Below are 20,875 nucleotides of genomic sequence, written 5' to 3' on the forward strand. Positions count from 1 at the left end.
TTCCCTCCTTCATCAAAGTATTCAATTCATTCAGCAACTATAAAGGTTGGAAAGACTTGTCTCTTAGGTTTAGCTCATTGCATGAATTTTAACAATACAGTAGGGGTAGAAAACTAATATGGTGTCTTAACCTGAACTAAGCTAAATGAAAGTCTCTGTATGTGGTTTTTTTTTTTTTATCCAGTTGCTTCCAAGATCCGCTACCTACAGGAATACCATAACCGCGTTCTTCACAACATTTACCCTGTGCCCTCTGGAACTGACATTGCAAACACTCTGAAATACTTTTCTCAGACTTTATTGAGGTAAGTTTTAAATTATGCTTTTCAAGAGAAAAAATGTTATTAGGGGATAAGTATTGATTTCTTCTTGGTTAATGGATCTTATGGATCAATGCTCAACCAGAAGGAGTCAGAACTCAATATAATTAAAAGTACTGTATGGTATAAATAAATTACAGCAGTGGCTGTTGCCCAATTTGCCCAGTTGAGCTGCTTATTGGGTGGCTGATTCTAAAACAAAACCTGGTTTGCTTGGCCCTACTATAGGTTAGTGGAGTGCACACATGTTCTTGAAGTAAAGAAGAGAGAAGGTTGCTAAAGTTTCACAAGTTTGACTGTGACCTCCCTGAGAATCCTAAAGCAGTAGGATCCTACTGAGATGAGCCTGAGCAGCAAAACTAGAAGCTGAACTGTCCCAGAGTTCAGTGGGCTTTCAGATCTGGATTTTGGTCCAGCCTATTATAGCAACAGGCATAGGCACAAAGTTTGGATCCAGATCTGGATCTGAATGACATTTAATGGTTCAGAGTTGCTCTGATCTAGTGATTTGGTTTAGTCCACTCTAGTTGCAATATAAAAACCAATAAGAACTAAGTATGATTAGAGAATAGGTTTAGGTAGGTGATATGACCTTTCAGCTTGTTAAAACGAACTGTTATGGGTTTGAGACTTCATTAGGAACATTACTTATATTCCAATTTTCGCACAGTATAATGGATTCATTGACCTGAATTTTCAAAGTGGCCTTCAGATGGCCTTGGATACTGCAGATACAATTTTTGTATGCCTACATTTTTGTGGCTTAATTTTTCATATGCAGATAGTTTTGAGTTCACGGTGCATTTTTGTGTATAACTACGTGATTTGCACTTACAAAAATATTTACGCTTAGAAAATTGCACCCATACATTCAGAGGCTGCTTTGGAAGTTAGGCCATTTGTATTGTCTTGGAGAGAAGAAACATTCTCTCTTGCTCTAAAATATGTTAACAAGCAAGTATTAGAGTTGAATGAAAAACTCATTGAGAGCCCACATCAGAAACCATGGAATTCAGAAACACTCCATGTTCTATGTTAACGGGAAAAAAACGTATGTAGAAATACACATTACCTGCAGAATCCCATTTTGGGTGCAGACTCTCAGGAGCTGTGTTTATACTTCACCTTCCCAGATTTCATGAATAAAATCATTTAACCATCATGAAATGTTTAGCTCATTGAATATTTTAGGGTGCTGAACACACCTGTGTTAACTTAAAGGGCTCTTTCAGGTCCAACAAATGGAATGATATTCAATTAATGTGTTACATTAATAGCCAAAAAATCTTTATAGGGATATTGAGAGTAGCTGGGAAGTGTGGTTCTTATTCCATGTCAGTGTATTTTCAATTGGCTAATCAAACACTGCACACAAGACTGTGTGTGCAGCAAAACAGCCTCAGCATAAGCTGAGTGGGCCTCCCAAACTATTCAGCCATGCAAATTGTCCTGGATTCTGGCATATACTCTCCCTCTCACTAGTGACTTACTCAAAGGTATACACTAGGATAATCCCCATTTGGGTGGAACTCCATCAGTGGCAGCACTGTTGGAATTTGCAGCATAGAAAAGGTGCAAACATTTTACTGCTGTGTCACCTAACTCTGCACAGAGCAGTACATTGCATAGTGTATTATTCTCGGTGAGAAATTCTTCACACTTTATAAGCATTCAAGTTGCTGGACTTAGTGAAGCAGATAGTTTTATAGGTTACAAAAGCAGAATGTAGAGGTCTGCACAACTCCCTTTTCTGTGTGGCTGTTTTAAATCTGCAGAATTGTTAATTCCATATGAAGGGAGCAATTCCATTTAACTTCTTTATTTCATGCTAGAGATTGGACTGAACCAAAACCCTGGTACGGATTACCCTGAACTTGATAAGGTTTGAGGTGGTACTCACAGTGTATATTCAGATCTGGATATAATTTCATAGATGGCCTCTTTCTTTATAATGGACAAATCAAAATGCTGAATCTGAACATCCCCCAAATTAGGGAGAGGGCATTAGAAATCCAGCCCTGGATCCAGACCTCAATTTCATATAGGCCTTTGCCTCTATCCTTAAGATAGACCAGATCAAATCTCTAATTCAGACCTCCTTTAACTTTGGAGTGTTTGAAATCTGGTTCTGGACCTGGGTGCTGTGGTGTGAGCCCACCACAACTTCATACACATGTTCACACCTAGACAGGGATTAGACAAACTACCTTACCCTACAGTGAGTGTGGCAAGTGGAAAGAGAGAAACTCCTGTCTAGTGCACACAATTCCCTTTTCAGGGACTTTAAGAAGGCTTATCCTAAACAAACATCTCAATACCCTGGGCTTGCTCAAGATTTTGTTCAAGAGTTTCCCTGAATGGCATGCATCCCAAGTCGTCTTTCTGCCTCTCACACTATGAGCGCGTCCACACTCATTATTGCACAACGGAGTATAAAACACAGTCAGATATATCCCATTCAGTTGTTAGCATACTAGGCCTTAGCAGATGTAGCTTTTGCAACTTGTTGTACTTTGACAGTACAGTTACTTTTCTGAGTTATAAACATATTGACTTAGTTCTTCCGAGTGGGGCAGTCCCACTGTTTTGGGTCAGAGTCATATCTAGTGTAATACCGGTAGCTTCAGTTTAGTTGCAGCAGGGATTAACTTGGTCCTTTGGTTTATATACATTTGACTATGTAACAGGCTCGGGGTGGGGGTGGGAAGAAGTGGCTATGGTTGAAAAAAGTGAGGCATTTACTTTTTATGAATAAACATCACATAAAATCACCATACACAATGCATAACATTGATTCATTTAGCTCCTCCTCAATTTTCTCTTTGGGCAGAAGCATTTCTTTACATTACAGCGCATGAATTTAAGTTTCATGCATTACTCATTTCCAGCCTTTCCTCCCTCACTTGAGGATTGACCTAGAACAACATAAACCTATTACAGAACATCAGCTTTTTTCTTGTTTTCTTAGAAAAAACTCCTCAGTGCATTTCTTAACTATAGACAAAATTCTTTATGTAATGAACGGTTATTAATGCACAAGATATTTTTACTGCTTTCTCGAGTGTGGAAAGATGCAATTGCTCTGGCACCATGTCTCAAAGAAACACCTTGGGAAGGTAGTAATTTGGAGAATAGTCTATAATGTAGCAAGGGAGCCCAAACTTTGACCAATTAAGAGATGCATTGGCAACTCATTTGCATATAGTGAGACAGATTCAGTATGGAGGTGGCCTTCAGATACTACAGGTCCCAGTGTACAGTGCTCTATATTGAGTAGAAAAGGGAACGAGCTACAGTGGCCAGATCTGAATCTGCAGCCAAACTTTCTCAAAGTTCAGGATTGTTATTGGATCTGGAGTTTTGACTGGTTGCATTATAGAACTTGGCGTCAGTTGCATTTCCAGATCCAGAGATCCTCTGAGTTTGGGGGTGTAGGAACTGGGGCTTTGGTAGGGGCACATCCCTAATACCTGAATTGAATATAAGGCCTCTGTGATCAAGATGGAGTATTGTATGCTGGGACCTGTAGTCTCCATGGCTCCCACCCCTTCATATTAAGGAGAAGGGAGGTGAATGTTAGCCATCACTGCCTTACAGTTTCCAAAACAAGGATTTATTAATGCTCTAATGTCCCTCCTGGAAGAATTGCTCCCAGGGGGCAGCACTTCTGGGTAGTGACGTGTTAGCAAGTGAAGGAACTGGATTTTGGTGGGTAACTGGGTAGAATCTGTTCACAGAGAGGGCTTGATTGTAATTTAATACCTCCACATCTCAAATCAGAAGCTGCAAAATATATCATATGAAAGTCAAGCAAATTAAAAAAAGCAAATCCAAAAAAGAGGAATCAGCACTCTGATAATTCACTTTTAAAATCCTAATAGATCTTTGCTGGTTTACTGATATGATTTCATAAAAACTGTCAGAACAATTTTATTACCACTTTTCTTAGACTGGACATTGGGTAACAGAAACCAAAATAATTTACAGGCATACAAGGCACAATAAGAAAAAAAACAACAACTATGCAGTAACTTTTCTTAGGGTAGATTATATTGTATCTATATAACATCTGCATACTTGAGAGATCAGGCATGCCTGACTGTACTTGTAAAAATTTTAATAAAATTTATATGGCAAATAAATCAGGTCCTCTCTTGCAAACACATAAGCATGTGTGAAGCTTCCCCATGTGAATTGTCATACTGACTTCTATGGGACAACATGTGAGTAAAGTTACACATGTGTTTAAGTGTTTGCAAGATTGGGGCGTGAATTCTGTGTAGGGTGGGTGGAATTTTCAAAAGCGCTTACCATTGGCCCAGCTCTGCTCCACTGAAGTCAATGGATGTTTCAGTGCCCCATCTATACTTTACTAGTTTTAACACTGACTTCAATGGGAGTAGAGGTACGCCAACACTGGCCACTTTTGAAAGCTCACCCTACGGGTACAGTTTATGTAAAGCAAGTTGGTCTGTGGTTTAATATATTAAAATAGTATACGATACTTTTATAGGATCATGAAAAAAATTATTAGATAATCCTGTAGTGCATATTCATTTTTTGTTAGGCTAGCGAAAATATAGCTTTGTTGCTTAAGCAGCAATTCTATTTTAAAAATTATTAATCATTTCAGAACAACTGGACTAACGTTTATAACAATTTTTAAAAGATATAGCAAGCTGGTTGATTTTTAGCCTCTATTTTGATGCCCACTAATTTTAATTTTAATTTTTGAAATTATCTTTCCTTTAGTTTGTAGTGAGTTTTGTTGAATAACAACATAAGTACGTAGCAGCAGGAATGTATGATAACACACTGTCTGATGTGCAGTTCTATAACTGGTATTGCTTGCTTAGCCCTTAGATTTGGAAGTGACTATTTACCAAGAGTGTTTGTATTCATAAAATAAAATGTTTCCTCCCCAAACATGGGCAAAATTAAAAACACACATAAACAACCATTATCATTAGCTCACAAACATATGCTAAAGATCATCTACTATATATTATTTTATAGCTTCTCCAAATGTAGTTTAGTTAACATTTTAGAAATATGATATTATTTCTAAATCCATGTGCCTGTTTAAACTTCATTATCTCAAATGATACTGACGGAATGTCATGAAACAGTATCATAAAATACATACAGACATTATTTTAATGCGATAAACATGTGATTTTTAAGACTATCTTAACAAACCCACATGTTTATTCTTTGCTAAAACATGTTTCTGAAAGTGCCACACCTATATTTTACAAGTTTTCACTCCCTTGGTTCAAACAATCTTACTGAAAATGTATTTTTCCCCCAAACCTTCTCAGAAGCAAATTCTCCAGCTATTTGAACACAGCTATTCTTTGCATAGCAAGCAACTCAATTCCCAAATTTTGCTTAACTGTGAAACATGGGTATGGCACTGAAACATGCATTTTTATATTTTTGCTCCTTATGAACCAGATAACACATGAGATGCAATGGAAATTTTTACAAATGGCCATTTTTAATTTTACTATCTTGAAGCATAGAAGTGAATGGTTGCTAGATTTGCCAACACACTGGTATTGGTAGAAATTGCATCTTATGTGGGGTGTATCTGGTGTTTTATTATTTGTTTTATAGTGTCATTTCAATGTAATGTGCTGTTCTTTGTGTCTTTGTTGTCTCTTTTTTTTCTTTGTCCCCCCAACAGCATTTTGTCCCGCACAGGGAAGAAGGAGAATCAAGATGCCTCCAATTTGACAGTGCCCATGACCATGTGTCTTTTTCCTGTGCCATTCCCACTCACCCCATCTCTAAGACCACAGGTCAGTTCCATCAACCCTACTGTTACTCGCTCCCTCCTTTACAGCGTCCTGCGAGATGCTCCATCTGAACGCGGCCAGCACAGTCGTGATGCTCAGTTATCAGACTACCCATCATTGGACTATCAAGGACTTTACGTGACATTGGTGACTCTGCTGGATCTAGTTCCTTTGCTACAGCATGGTCAGCATGGTAAGCAGGTCTTTGAATCCTTACCGTACACGTAGATCCAGTGCTTTGAATCCATGTGTGGTATGTAAGGCCTGGTCTATGCTACACAGTTACGTTGACTTAAGCTGCCTTGTGTCAACCTAGCTGTGGAAGTGTCTACACATAAATTTGGCTCCTGCTGACAAAAGTGCCTCTCTACGCTGATTTAGTAACACCACCTCCCTGAGTGGCATAGTCACGGTCAATGTGATTAGGTTAACATAGTGTCAGTGTAGACGCTGTGTTGCTTAAATTGACTGTTACTGGTTTCAGGGGCAATCCCACAATGCCTCACACTGACAATTCAATCGATACAAGCGCTCCTGATGAGGAGGTGAACTGCCAACACAAGGACCCAAATGTGCATGCACACAAGCGATTTAATAACTGCGGTGGCTCTATGCTGATGCAAGTTAGATCAACATATTTTGTAGTGTAGACATGGCCTTAATAAAATAATAGAGATGGGCCTAAACCTATTCCAAAAATGGAAGTATTTTTATCTGGCCTTTTTGTTTGACTCCATTGAAGAGTCAGGGCCTATTTGCAAATTGTGGATCTGGCTTTGCGTTTGGATTCTGAAACCCACTAATGCTCAGGGATGTGCAGATCAGGCCCATCTCTGAGTAAAATGTAAAGTAGATTTGATAAAAGATCTTAACAGCATTTTAAGAATGTAATAGAGCAGTTGTTCCCAAACTTGTTCCACTGCTTGTGTGTAGGGAAAGCCCCTGGCAGGCCAGGCTGGTTTGTGTACCTGCTGCGTCTGCAGGTTCGGCCAGTCGCGGCTCCCACTGGCTGCGGTTTGCTGCTCTGTGCCAATGGGAGCTGCTGGAAGCAGCATGGGCTGAAGGACGTACTAGCCGCTGATTCCAGCAGTTCCCATTGGCCTGGAGCAGTGAACCGTGGCCACTGGGAGTCGCGATCGGCTGAACCTGTGGACACAGCAGGTACACAAACCGGCCCAGCCCGCCAGGGGCTCTCTCTGCACAAGTGGCAGAACAAGTCTGAGAACAACTGTAATGGAGACTGGTTTAAAATGTCACTGGGTAAAAAGAAAGGATTGTAAGTCTGAATATACAGAAATAGAGGGTTTTGCACAGTGCTTTGAATCATCTCATCACAAAATTTATTAGATTTTGATCACATGTTGCTATTTATATTGTGCTTAGTCAACTCCTCCAGTATGCAATTTTGTAGACTGCAGTTATCTTTACTGAAAGCCTGGGGCCCAGTTCTCCCCATCTCAGGATACCAGTATGTATCTTGATTTCAATGAGTGTCACTTGTACACTGAGGTGGAGAGAACTGTGCTCCAGGCTGTTAAGCTTTGGTAAGTATATGAATTAATTTTGCAGGAAAGATTTCCCTGTTGCTTTCAGAATTCCTTTGGATAGATAATGTATTTTGATTCCAGTATAGATGTAGGAAGAGATGATATGATGTCTGTACGGTGGATTAAAATTTGCAATTAAACTTATAATTTATTCCTTCCTTCATTTTAATAATTTCTTTAATACAATGTAGTTATCAGAACAACTTAGATCTAGAACAATGCTGTTGTGCCTTCAGCCAGACCACTTGTATTTTGATCCTGTCAGATTTCACAAGCTAGGCCACATCTGTACTTAGTACTTTTCGTGAAAGATGCTGAGCATTTATTGCAAGAGAGAGGCACTCTGCATCCTGCAGTATGTGACCCTTGCATGGAGGACCTTTGAAGACACTAAAATGGAATACATTAATGATTGTTAGAACTTAGAGTGCTTTTCAGTCATAGATCTCTACGCACTTTACAAAGGTAGGTATAAATATCCCCAGTTTACAGATGGGAAAACAGAGGCACAGGCTGCCTAAGTGACTTGCCCAAGGACACACAGTGAGTTAGTCACAGAGCTTGGACTAGAAACCCACTTGCTTCAGGAGGAGGTTTTTATGATTCATAGGAACATAGGAATTGCCAGACTTTACATCAGACTCAAGAGTACCTCTAGTCCAGTATTCTCTGTCAGTGGCTGGCACCAGATACTTCAGAGGAAGGCAAATGTGGGAGAATATGCTTCCCTCCTGACAAGTCTGATCCTGATATCTAAAGATTAGCTTAAGCCTTGAAGCACGAGTTTTAATATCCTTTCCATAATTAATTATACCAAAAATTGTGATAACTCTGAATATACTTGATATCCATATAAATATCCAATCTCTTTTTAAATCTTAGTGAGTTCTTAGCCTCAATGACTTACTGTGGTAATGAATTCAGCAGTTTAATCACATGTAGCGTTGAAAATACAGTGACATTCTTCCCTCTGAGTCAGCACAGAACCAGTGCCCCAGTCTGGTGTTCTGGAGACACTTTGTTCTTTGAATGAGATTTAAAACATAGGTTCTGATTTCCTGTGGCTATGACAGCTTCTATGGCACTTTTTGCAAGAATAGGTCGGTTAATATACCAATGTCCTGGGCAAATTCTAACTCTGATAGTGGCATTCTCCCTACCTAAACCCACGCCCCCATCCATGCTCCAGTGTTGGTTTCACGGAGTTCATTTTCCTTCTAGACTTGGGGTGGGCAAATGTTTTGGCCTGAGGGCCACATCAGGGTTCCAAAACGGTGTGGAGAGCGGGGTAGGGAAGGCTGTGCCTCCCCACACAGCCTGGCCCTTGCCTCCTTCCACTTACTGGCCCCCTCACAACTCCCAACCCATTCAACACCCCCTGTTCCTTGTCCCCTGTCCACTACCTCCTGGAACACCCTGCCCCTAACTGCTCCCCAGGACCCCACCCGCATCCAATCCTCCCTGTCCCCTGACTGCCCTGACTCCTATCCACACTCCTGCCCCCTGACAAGCCTCTGCGACCCCCTGCCCCTTATCCAACCACCCCACTCCCTGCCCCCTTACCATGCTGCTTAGAGCACCAGAACTGGCAGCCGCACCGCCCAACCGGAACCAGGCATGCCACTGCACAGTCTAGGGCACCGGGGCAGGCTCGTGGCTCTTGCAGCTACGCTGCCTAGCAGGAGCTTGCAGTTCCACTGCCCAGAGCACTGACAGCACAGAGAGCTGAGGCTGTGGGGGAGGGGGAACAGCAGGGGAGGGGTTGGGGACTAGCCTCCCCGGCCGGGAGCTCAAGGGCGGGCAGGACAGTCCTAGGCTGGATGTGGCCTGCCAGCTATAGTTTGCCAACCTCTGCTCTAAACTGTTGCTATTTGCTGTTAAACAGCTGCCTCCTTCCTCCCTAGAAGGAAATTCATTATAATGGTTGGTGAAGTGATTCCTGTGTGTTGTTTAAATATCAACTAAATTTCTAAACAATTTTGGGGAGAAAGGCACAATTTAAGTTTAAGTTATTATGATCGTTTTGTAAACAGTCCATAAATCAAAAAATACGTTGTGTTTTTTTTAATAAAATATAATGATGCTCTGTTTATTGAATTTTCTTTGGCAGATCTTGGACAGTCAATTTTTTACACAACCACATGTTTGCTTCCTTTTCTCAATGATGACATCCTGAGTACTTTGCCTTATACAATGATTTCAACATTAGCCACCTTTCCACCATTTCTGCACAAGGATATTATAGAGTATCTCAGTACCTCTTTTCTGCCTATGGCTATATGTAAGTGAAATTCATTCTAATAATGTTACATTTCAGAAAGTACGTAGGTTTTTAAAATAACATTAGACCATAGTTATCAATGTTTTATTTACCATGTGGATGTGGTTAAATATTAATCTACTTGCTTGCTACAAAATGTAATTCAATGTGGCTGCTCTTACCAGAGGAAGAAGTTATACAGAATGTCTACTTTTTATGTTGTATTACTAGGTTATTTCTTTTCACTTAAAGGGTGAAATAAAACATCTTAAAGTGTACTAATTACACAGAGAGCTCCCAATGGTAGCAATGAGAGTCCTGAATACAGAGCAAATGTACAATATGTTCCTGAAAATACGAATGCAACAGCAATATGTATAACATTTGCTTTGGGATGCACATGAACAACTAGTGTCAATATAACTGATGGACATCCAAAAGCAGAATTTGGCTCTATTTATCTTATTGTTCTGTACTGAGTATTTATGAGTGCCAATGGAATCTGATAGGTAGTTGATTTTCTGGTTTTCTTTGAATGGATATTGAATTACTGCATAAAGTTAAAATCCCTGCAGGCTCTGGATCCAAAGCAGTACTGACTAGCTGTGTTTTGAACAGACATCTATGTACCTGATAAAAGCTTGATGACCTTTCGGTAGCTGCTGAAAATACATCTTTTTTTCACATTTCACAAATTTGGAGACTGGGGACTACTTTGGAGTCAGTTGCACCATACCAGCTAAATTCCCCTTTCTTATCAGCCCTGTAGACCTTTGTTGTATGCAGTGTTGTTGTGTAGCCGTGTTGGTCCCAGGATATTAGCATCCTTTATCTGACAGTATGAACTATTTCTGCATTCAGAGCTCCATTAATGGTACTGGGAGTTTTGCACAGCAAATCTCTACAGAATATCGGAAGAAGCATGGTCTAGTGTCCTAAAGCATAGGACTCTGAGGAGGTCTGTTATCTACTATTCGTGGCTCTCCCACAGATTTGCTGTGTGACCCTGGGCAGGCCACTTAACAGTTCTGTACCTCAGGTTCCCCATTTGTAAAATGGGAATAATAATACTTCCCTATATCATGAGGGTCTTGTGAGGCTTAATTCTATAATGTTTTCTAAAGTTCTTTGATATTGTGGATGGAAGGTCCTATAGAAGTACAAATCAATATGCAATAGTCTCACTGTGGTTTAAAGAATCTTGAACTAAAGCCTTTATCTATCCATTTTGCTAGATTGTGAAAAATATATTCAGTGTAGAACTTTCTGTAGAGTGCTTCTCCAATCCTGTATTTCCTCAAATGTCTGAAACTATTCTACAGAACAACCTATTAAGCCTAATTCTCCCTTTAGTTAAATGGATACTAGTTCCGCAGTGGATATTGTACATATGTAACTGAGAGCAGTAGATAGCCAATTGCCTTTTTCTCACACAGCTTTCTCAAATCACTGTATAAATCAATCCAACTCTATATATTGTTTCTAATACCGCATGGTACCTTTTCCGTATAGACTATTTTTAAATGCTAGGCCAGAACTGTGGAAGAATACGTATTTCGCAATATAAATTCTCACAAACAGATCGTGCCGTAATAATTTGGGGATTATTTTGAACGGCATGTAATTACTGGGCTACTGACGTGGCAGAGAATAGTTCCAGCAGAGTAGTAATTAAATCAGAGGTAATTACACTTGTGGCATGTACACTCAGGGGTATCAATTCTATTCATTATCTGAGTGCTATGATCTATGGGTCCGGCCATCCATAGCACATTGCTGAACTGTTTCACCGCTTCTCTTCCACTAACCCCGCTTGCTTAAGCAGCTCATAACCCCAACAGGCTTCACTAAGCCTTTGCTTTGTAACTCGGTTTCTGCAGTCGGTGTCGGGAGATGAATGATGGCAGCCCAATAAATACCTTCAATCTTCAGGGCTTTCCCAGGATCCTAGCTGGTGGTGACCAGTAGCTCAACATTGATCACCCACTAGGAGATCAGCAGAAGCTCCAGCTAGGGTCTATTAGGTCTTATCCCCTACAATCAGAATCATAGCTCCCATGTTTAAATTCTGCTGTTGGTATCAGTGTTCTAGTATAGTTATCCCAGCTAGTGAGGAATGGGATTTAGAGTCTGAGAATAGTGTTTAAAATCATGCTGCCTAGAGACTAATCTATACTATAGACCAACAATAGCCAGCACCCTATTCCACTTCAGCCCCACCCACCATTCCTCAATACCAGTCCTCTCATCAACCCTGTTGCCCCACTCAGTAGCTCCCACAAGCTTCCCATTGTTTCCCCCAGGACCTGAATCCTAACAGCAAAGGATTGTGGGATGTGGTGTGTTGTGAGCTGATATTTTGGCCTTTTTGTAGGTTGCAGACTGAAAACATTTCAGAGCCATGGTTCTGGAGGAGGGTTTTGCTAGCACAGCTCTCAGACAGAAACCTTGCTATTCAGGGGAACTAGGCCAGAACCCTGTGAGCAAACACCACATCTACAACATCAGAGAGCTTTTACCCCATCACGTTTTTTTTTTTTTAAATACACGCATCCCTATGCATTTTATTTGCATCAGTCAAAATCTAAACTGGGTGCAGTTTTTTTTCTATTTTTCTTGCTGTACACTGGGAGATATTTTTTGCTTCCCTTTAAGTGGGATCTTCAAGGAGAGAAGGAGTGCCTGCACACGTCAATCTATCTGCATCTTCAATGCTAATGATTGCAATGCAGTACACATCAAATCCCGGTATGTATAAATAAATATGCACCATTGTTTGTATCTCTCTATCCTTGTAAAGGTATGAGTCATGAAATATTACGTCAAAGAAAGTGTTTGAGAGCTCAGCTTGCTGGAAGTTCAGACAATTGGAAATGCTCCTCCTCACCATGCTGGAATTGCAAAAATGGATTTAAAAATAGTCCTTTTAGTTAAAACTTGGCATTTCTGAGACTGGTATTTGAAGCAGCAATGTTTCCAGACAACTAGGCTTGTGAGGATTCCATTTTAATTTTATTTGTTTATAATTTTTATGGATAATGTTGATTACTTGTAAGTAGTTTTTCCTATTTTTATCAAATTAAATGTTCACAAATGTGCAAAATTATGTGTTTTAAGTATATTTTACCAATTTCTATTGATTTAAAGTTCACAGTTGTGGGCATTGGGGGTGTCAGAGAACGGGGTCAGGAATCAGACCATAAATATTTAGTGACAGTAGATGTCAAGACTGAAAAAAACTACAGCTTTGTAACCATTAAAATACGAATTGTCAACATCACATGTCAAAACATACAAAGTACATATTCTTAAATCCAACTCTAGTAAGTTCTCAAGCAGTATTTTTCTTAATCTTCCTATCTGTAAATTTCGATTATCATCAGTGAAAATATTTTTTAATTGGTTTGTGCATGTATGGTGAAATTGAGACTTTAAAACAGTCCTGCTTATTCTAGCTTAATATCAGAAAATGGAACATTCTAACATCAGTGCTTAGCAATAATTGCTAACCACTATCAGTCATAATTAAAGGTTGATAGGATCTGTTTTATTGTCTTATATACTGGACTCCTGAACTGCTAGAATCACAATTGTTGTTGTCACTTTTTTAGCAAGACAGAGATTACTGTCCACTGGCTCCAAAATAAACTGTAATTAATTTCATTGTCATTAAAAAGCACCTGTAACGGCCTTGGCCGGGGCTCAGTTCCTGGTTGCAGGGGCTGAGCGAATGAAGTTGGTAGTCCGAGCCCTTGGGTAGGGCCGGGCGGCGAACGAACAGTTTTTGGGGCTCTGGCCCTTTGGGGCCGGGCAGAGCTACGAACAGTTTTTGGGGCTCTGGCCCTTTGGGGCCGGGCAGAGCAAGGGACAACTGGAGGCGATCAAGTTAAGTAAAGGAAGGGGGGAGTCTGCCACCCTTAAGGGGTGGCAGGGGGAACGCAGGCCCTCCCACTCCACTGCGTTCCAGCCCGGGGCCCTAGTAGCGGCTGTCGCCGCTAAGGCGGTCAGTGGGGATCCTGGCCCAAAACACAGTGCATTGTGGGTTATTAATCTGTGGCCGTTGATTCATATCAGACTTCTGATGAGCTAAAGTTCAGATAAATAATATAATTAAATCCATGGAATAATTGCTGACTGACCCACTTTCCACAGAGAAAGATATCAGCTCACGCAAAAAGCAGAGATTCTTGTTATAATTTTCATCTTACTATTTGTGTAAAGACGAAGCGCATATATTGTAGATCATCCTATCATACTCATTCATTGCGTCTACAACATTAAAACCGATAATTGTTTTAGTAATAATATTTTGTAGTACGTGTTTAGGGCATGTTTAACAAAGCTATTACGCATAGCTTAATTTTGTGATTATCATAGCTATACTTGCCATAACCCCATAGCCAGCCTACACTGACAAGCCAGGGTATGTCTCTCTGTAGACGTGTAGAACACCCTCACTCCCAAAACAAATAGTAGCCAATGTCTACACTGGGTTAATATGCTACAATGGCATAAGCGTGCAGCATATCTAGTGTCTGTCTCAGTGTAGACTGTTACAAGTATTCTCTAGTGCTGCATGGAAGAGTTCTCCCATTTGTGTAGTGTTAAATCCACCTCTATACTGCCGCAAGAGGCAGCTAGCTCCTACGGATCAACAGAAACATGTTCCTTCTGTTGACTGAGTGCTGTTAGTGTACCTAATTGCGCCAACTAATTTAGGATGCAACTCTGTATTCCTGGTCGACTGCCTTTTATAGTATGTGTGAAGTTTCACACAGATCCAGCTGAACGCATAGCATGTACTGTTCCACTGGCCTCGTCCAACCCATAACTTATTATACTGTGTTAATTATTTCTAGAGCAGGCACCTATGTTGTCCATTCATACTTCAAAGCATACTTCGATACAATAATCCGCCAGCTCCCAAACCAGTTATGGCTGAGCACTCGCTACGTCAGTCAGAGGGCGAGTTTTTTCTTGTTAAGACGTATTCTGGCCTTAGTCTGGAACAGAGGTATGGGTCCGCCTCGTTATCAATACAAAGGGATGGGCGATTAGACTGCAGAGATGCTTGCCAGTGCGCTCCGCCGAGCTCCATGTTCTCCATGTTGGACTAGCAGAGCATAGCATGGGCTCTAGCGCCGTGGTGCCGGCATTGTAGCAGAGGCGAACACTTCCATACCGTTGAACCAGATATTTGTGGCTCTGGCCCTTTGGGAAGAGGTTCCGTGGGCTCGTGTGCATTGATACAGAACAGGTTTTCTTAACCCAGGCTTGCGTGTCTTCGGTTCCAGTTCCACATGGCATCCCTTTTTTAGCAGTGGGGCCGGGGAGGCTTAGCAAGTGGACAACTGGAGGCGATCAAGTTAATAAAGGAATTACAGGGTTTGGAGTAGGTCTAGCCCACTCCAGATCTGTCATGTGAGAGAAAAATTGGTTTTCACAGGGCTCCTGAGTGGATATGCTAGGAGATACATTCTAGGTATAGACCAGCCTCTACCAATTGTGAGGAACAAGCAGGCTTGAAGGTATATTCACCTGAGGTAAGATGGAGATGGGAACGCAGCCTCCCACTCCACTGCGTTCCAGCCCGGGCCTAGTAGCGGCTTGCGCCGCATTTATATGTGTCAGTGGGGGTATCCTGGGCCACAAAACACACTGCACCGAACTGGGAGGCCCCAGGCAGTAAGCAGCAGGGTTAGTTCTCACCATGATCCGATTACAGAAAATTGTTACTAAGAACACTTGAGCTAAATACGTCAGAATTTGAAATGGGTCATGAAATTTAGGAGCTGGTCAGACACCTAACTGGATTGTACCGGGCTCTGGTTTTTCATCCGATGCATCACGACCATCGGTCTCGGCATTCTGACAGCACTGGCGCCCTGACTGAGTAGTTCAGTAACCCTTGCCACACCGGTGCGTCTGTCTAAAATGACCTACACACCAATAACCCTAGAGATGTTACTCTCAGTGCCCTTCTATGAATTTCTGTGTCACATAAGGAGGCGTCGACTCAAATTTGGGAGATCGTTATACAACCATATGTTTCTCCAAAGTCAATCTATTTACGGTTTCCTTCAGCATAACGACGGTCTCTAGAAAGGGAGGATTGGGGAAAAACCAGGGCACAAGAAAAGCATAAAGGTTAAGGTAGGTCCCAGTCCAGTCCTTCGGTTAACCTATCATCATGCAGAAGTGAGGGCGGAAAAAAGGACAAAAAGTCTTCGGAGTTGTTATTACTTGTCTAGCAATGGTACGCACCAACTGGAGGGGTCGAGCCCCGCAGTGGTTCGCTAGAGTACGTTTCCATGTCTCAAGCCGTCACTGGGGTCAATTTCATGCCAGGGCAAGCGCGATTGCGGCTTCTGTCGCTTTAAACTCAGTCCGCCGGTTTACAGCGTTGATATTGACAAGGGTCTACACTTACAGATGTGTCCACGAGACCTAGACTAGGTCAGGAACAGTTAGTGCGACATGCGCTCCCCGGTATTTAAGCACAGTCATAGCCACACCTGTCACCTTGTGATAACACTGTTCGAACTGCTACACACGCTAGGTGCCTGCTTTGTCCAGTCCGCTGACCGTTTCCTTGGTTGCAGATCGTAATATCAACTACGTTCTAATATGATTCTTCCTCCAAAGATTCAGTGTAAGGGGATCGTGATTGGGCATCTGGCCTCCAGTACCTCCGAAGCGCCGCTAGTATCTGGCAGCATGAGATGCTGTCCTGAAGCGCGAGGCGGTTCTCCAAGACATGTCTTCCGAATACATATTGTGCAGTGATGACTATAGTGTGGTGGAACTTAAAAAGACTTTTTGTCTAATGAGCAATTGGGGCCATGCGGGCGCTTGGTGGTCTGTTTAAATGAGCTTGTGTAATCAAAGGGCACATGAGAATCTAGTTTGGAAGGAAAGTTATAGGTCAGGGCCAGGACCCCTCCGGATAACGAGCTAATTATTGGGCAGTTGCCTGTCTTGTTAAGAGCCTTAGGGAGTAATCAAAAGCTGACAGCGTGCAGCCTGAATTTTTCTTTCATCAGACTGGTGAGCATCTGTGGCACCCGTCGTTAATGTCCTTGTGATACTCAATGATTAGGCCCAAAGTATATTTTTAACACCCTCTCACATTAATAAGCCTGAGTTGAAGTTATGGGCTCGGGTTGACCTTTTTTTCTCGTGATCTGGTCTTTAAACTAGCCGATTTTTTTGAGGGGATTTTTCATACCACTCCTTTACCCCTCCCCCCTCCGTAAATCCTCCGACCCTTCCTGAACTGTCTACTGACCGGAGGACCTGCCCTTTGCAATGAAATTTTCAATCTGACTCAAGGGAACCCAGCAGAGGGGGCCTGTTTAGTGTGTGAACTGTTTCCTTATAGTCTAGCCGCCACCCTTTGGACTTCCTTTGAGGATTAATAGGGGTTTTTATACTTCCTGTCCCGCCCCCTGACTTCCTGGGGGCGGGAACAGGCAGAGGGGGCCTTGAACTTCCGGTCCCGCCCCTTGACTTCCTGGGGGCGGGGATAGGCAGCTGGGCCTCTGCCCGGGACTGCAGGGTTCCTAGCCTATTCCCTGTCTCAGGAGCGTGGGGGAGGGGACCCCCCTCGCTACACACCTGAAGACAAAATCTGCCCTCTCTAACACTGCGCAGCCCCAGTGAAGTCGGTGAGGCCACAATAGTGTCAAGTGAAGATAACATTTGACCCATAGGAATTGACTCTCTTTGCCATAAACAACTCTCTCCTATTATATTTATTTATTAAGTGGTGTAGATATTGAAATGCACTGGGCCGTCTGTACCATGAGCATGTGAAGAAGTCTCCCACAATACAAACATAATTAACCAAAGCTTAATAAAAATAGGACACAACATAGAAAAAACTATTTTTATGACAAATTTTAAATATGAATGAGATTTTTGTATGAAGTATTTTGCTTTTTGACTTCCAGATCCCTGCTCTAGCCACAGCACTGTTACACCAGAGCTGAATTTGGCATCATATATTCATATACTGCCATAAAAACACGGTCTAAGTAAATAGGCAGATAAATCAGATGTAGGCAAAGGGAACTACTCCATATCTGTGCAAAAAGTAAGTGCCAAAATTTGGTACACTAGCAATTCTCATCATTTACTGCATTCCTCAGCATCAACAAACTACTGATATTTAATTTCTGACTCTCAATTATCTACTCTACCCCAGGACAATGAGCCCTTAGCAAAGTGTTCACTTTGTAAATACTGAATTAAACAGAATGTACATTCAATAAACTAAACTAAATGTGACACAAGCCATTTCTTGAACTTGAGTTTCCATTTCAGTGTCATGCTTATATGGTCTTTTCTCTCTCAGTGTATCATTGTCAGTTACTGGAATGCCTCATGAAATATAAGCAAGAAGTATGGAAAGTAAGTTTGTGACCAAATATACCTTATATAGACAATGTTGTTTACAATAATGAAAACCAGATGGCTTGAAAACTGTAGTCGCTTTGAGCCAGAAAGTCAGAAGTAGTGATTTTCATGTGTGATTCTCCTGCTGAATTTGGGACAAGCATGTGTTGGTTGCTCATAATTGGAATTTGTAGATGCTGTTCCATCCCTTCAGATCGGGGCCCATTTTCTGAATCCTACTTAAATGTTGCTCATGTTAGGAAAAATCTTGTAAGAGCAAGAGATCTTACTAGTTCATATTGGACTGAATTTTTATGAGGATGGTTTGTGTGTAGTATCATTTAGGCCAGAAGTAATTTAGTCCCCATTTGACCTCAAATCTGGATTCTTATCCTTAGCCTGAACCGAATCTGGATCCAGTTCTAGATCCAAACACCACCTTTTTGGTCTGTATCTAGATAGAAGGCTTAATTTGCTTGCTTGTTATTATATATTATATGCATTGTGGTAGCACCTGGAGGCCCCAGTCAAGATCACAGATCCATTGTGCTAGGTTCTTTACAAAGATACCAGTAGAATTGCCATCTAAGCTCCCCCAAAGAGTTTGCAAAAGGTGGTGGGCAGGATGTAAAATGTATACAATTGGTATATGTGTAAGTACGTTTGAACACATACATGAAGTAATGTTATGAAATGAGTTGTGTTTCATTACTATGCAAACTAAACAAGCTACACATGTTGTTCCTTAGGACTTGCTGTATGTAATAGCTTATGGTCCTTCTCAAGTAAAACCTCCGGCAGTACAAATGCTATTCCACTACTGGCCCAATTTAAAACCGCCAGGGGCAATAAGTGAGTACAGAGGATTGCAGTACACAGGTAAGTGCAAAAATGTTTGTATAAACCCAGATAAATAACAATAAATGAGGTGGTCTGGTGTGTAGTAGTGTTAGCTGTTAACTCCTGTCAGAGGAATCCTAACTACAATATTCTATAGGCAGATATATTAAGTATAGGCAATGTCTATTTCAGTGTGCTTTCAAAAGGTGATGATAACCGGTAGAAGTTATGGGCAGTAGAAGATGGGATCAGATCCAATAAATCCAGTGTGTCAGTCCCAACACTAACTGGATAACCTCTCCCCATAAACCTACAGTTCAAAGTCCCAAACTGAGATGTAAATGTACCCTGTAGGTACCCAGAAGGAATCCATTCGATGTCCCTTTCTACTCTCACGTTGGATGCTATTGACATCTTATTTGTTATAGCTGCTGCTGTTGCTATGACTCCTCTTCTAGCTATTACTGTCACTGGAGTCAGGTGCAAACAGAGCTCAGTAGGAAAGTTCCCAGGGCTGGAAAGAAGGATATGGGAAAGCAGGAAGAGAGAGACAAAGCTGAGTAGGTGGATGGCACGAGGTCTCACGCTCACCTTCCTCTGTGCTGTTTTGCATCTTATATTGGTAGGGGACTGTGCTTCTTCTGAGATGGTTCTTAAGTGTGGGAACTTCCTTTTGGTGCTTGTTGGCCTTAACCCCATCTCTCTGCTTTGAAGAATCATATTTTTCAATGTTGTGTTGTCTTTTTTTGGATTTTTTTTCCATTTGGAGTACAGTTGGACTGGCACAAGAACCCCACACTCAAATGACCCTGATCTTTGGGACATTCAGAATGTGAATTTGGGTCTGGATCCACTGGAATGCACCTCTAATATTTGATTACTGTCACCTCCTATGTAGCATTCACTTTCCCTTTTTAATGAGGTCAGATTATTGGGATTTAAATATTGCTCTGGTTTGTATATTGCTGATCTCTGACCTTGTTCACTGTATTATTATATTTTAAATTGTTGTGCAGCTTGTTTAAGGCTAGATTGTGTCTCTGGGACACAGTATTACCACCCTCAAGAGAGCAAAAATAAAGATTTGAACCCCAACAAATCATGAGATTGCCCCCCAAAATCATGGGCTTTCTAAAATAAATATTCTATTATGTGGTTTTTGGTCTGTCTTCTGGTTTTTGAACTGCTCCTGCCCATCCCCAGTGTATGCATAACAGTGTTGCAGATGATTCGACATTTATTGGGTAAAATGATTTTTGGCTCCCGCTACAGGAGCTCTCACCCCCACATTTGCCTGTCCCTCCCCCAGCTTCCCCTCTGCTACTCATGGATTTTCATCTCCCTCTCCCAGGCCGGGGGGGCTGCAGCAGGGTACCCTCTCCCCTTTCCAGTGGTGGGGGGCTCCTGAGGAGGAATACTCTTGCTATCCTATCCCTCACACTGCTCAGAGGATGGGATGGAGTTGCCCTGAGCAGCTGGTCTGCTTAGCTCCTTCCTTCCCCCTCCCCTCCTGTCAGAACAGTTTTGAATTGCTATGGGGTGGTGGTGGGGAGAGCTTTTCCTGTAGCAGTCCTGATTGGTTGCTCAGCCCCAGGAGGCAGGTGAGTGGGCCAGACAGCTGATTACAGGGAGTTTCCCCCCTAGGCATAGCTCAAATTCCCTAGAGAGCTGGAATGTGTGACAAAATCTGAGCACTGAGGACACAGCCCT

General features: G+C 41.7%; 1 protein-coding gene across 5 annotated transcripts in view; it reads left to right on the plus strand.

Annotated features, from left to right (window-relative positions):
* The window catches only part of UNC79 (unc-79 subunit of NALCN channel complex), a 153,237-nt gene that overhangs the window by 9,858 nt on the left and 122,504 nt on the right, over window positions 1–20,875 (plus strand). For 2 of the 5 annotated variants that reach the window (XM_032772580.2, XM_032772582.2), the window contains exons 1-6: window positions 216–305; window positions 6,010–6,314; window positions 9,779–9,949; window positions 12,584–12,676; window positions 18,285–18,340; window positions 19,075–19,204. In XM_032772580.2, coding sequence (XP_032628471.1) covers window positions 6,068–6,314; window positions 9,779–9,949; window positions 12,584–12,676; window positions 18,285–18,340; window positions 19,075–19,204 — 697 coding nt within the window. In that variant the 5' untranslated portion in view covers window positions 216–305; window positions 6,010–6,067. Of the gene's footprint in view, window positions 1–215; window positions 306–6,009; window positions 6,315–9,778; window positions 9,950–12,583; window positions 12,677–18,284; window positions 18,341–19,074; window positions 19,205–20,875 lie in introns of those variants that run through there. The other 3 variants (XM_075065657.1, XM_075065656.1, XM_032772581.2) reach the window with 2 other exon arrangements.

Source organism: Chelonoidis abingdonii, chromosome 4, assembly GCF_003597395.2.
Source record: "Chelonoidis abingdonii isolate Lonesome George chromosome 4, CheloAbing_2.0, whole genome shotgun sequence".
In the NCBI taxonomy this organism is placed as follows: domain Eukaryota; kingdom Metazoa; phylum Chordata; order Testudines; family Testudinidae; genus Chelonoidis; species Chelonoidis abingdonii.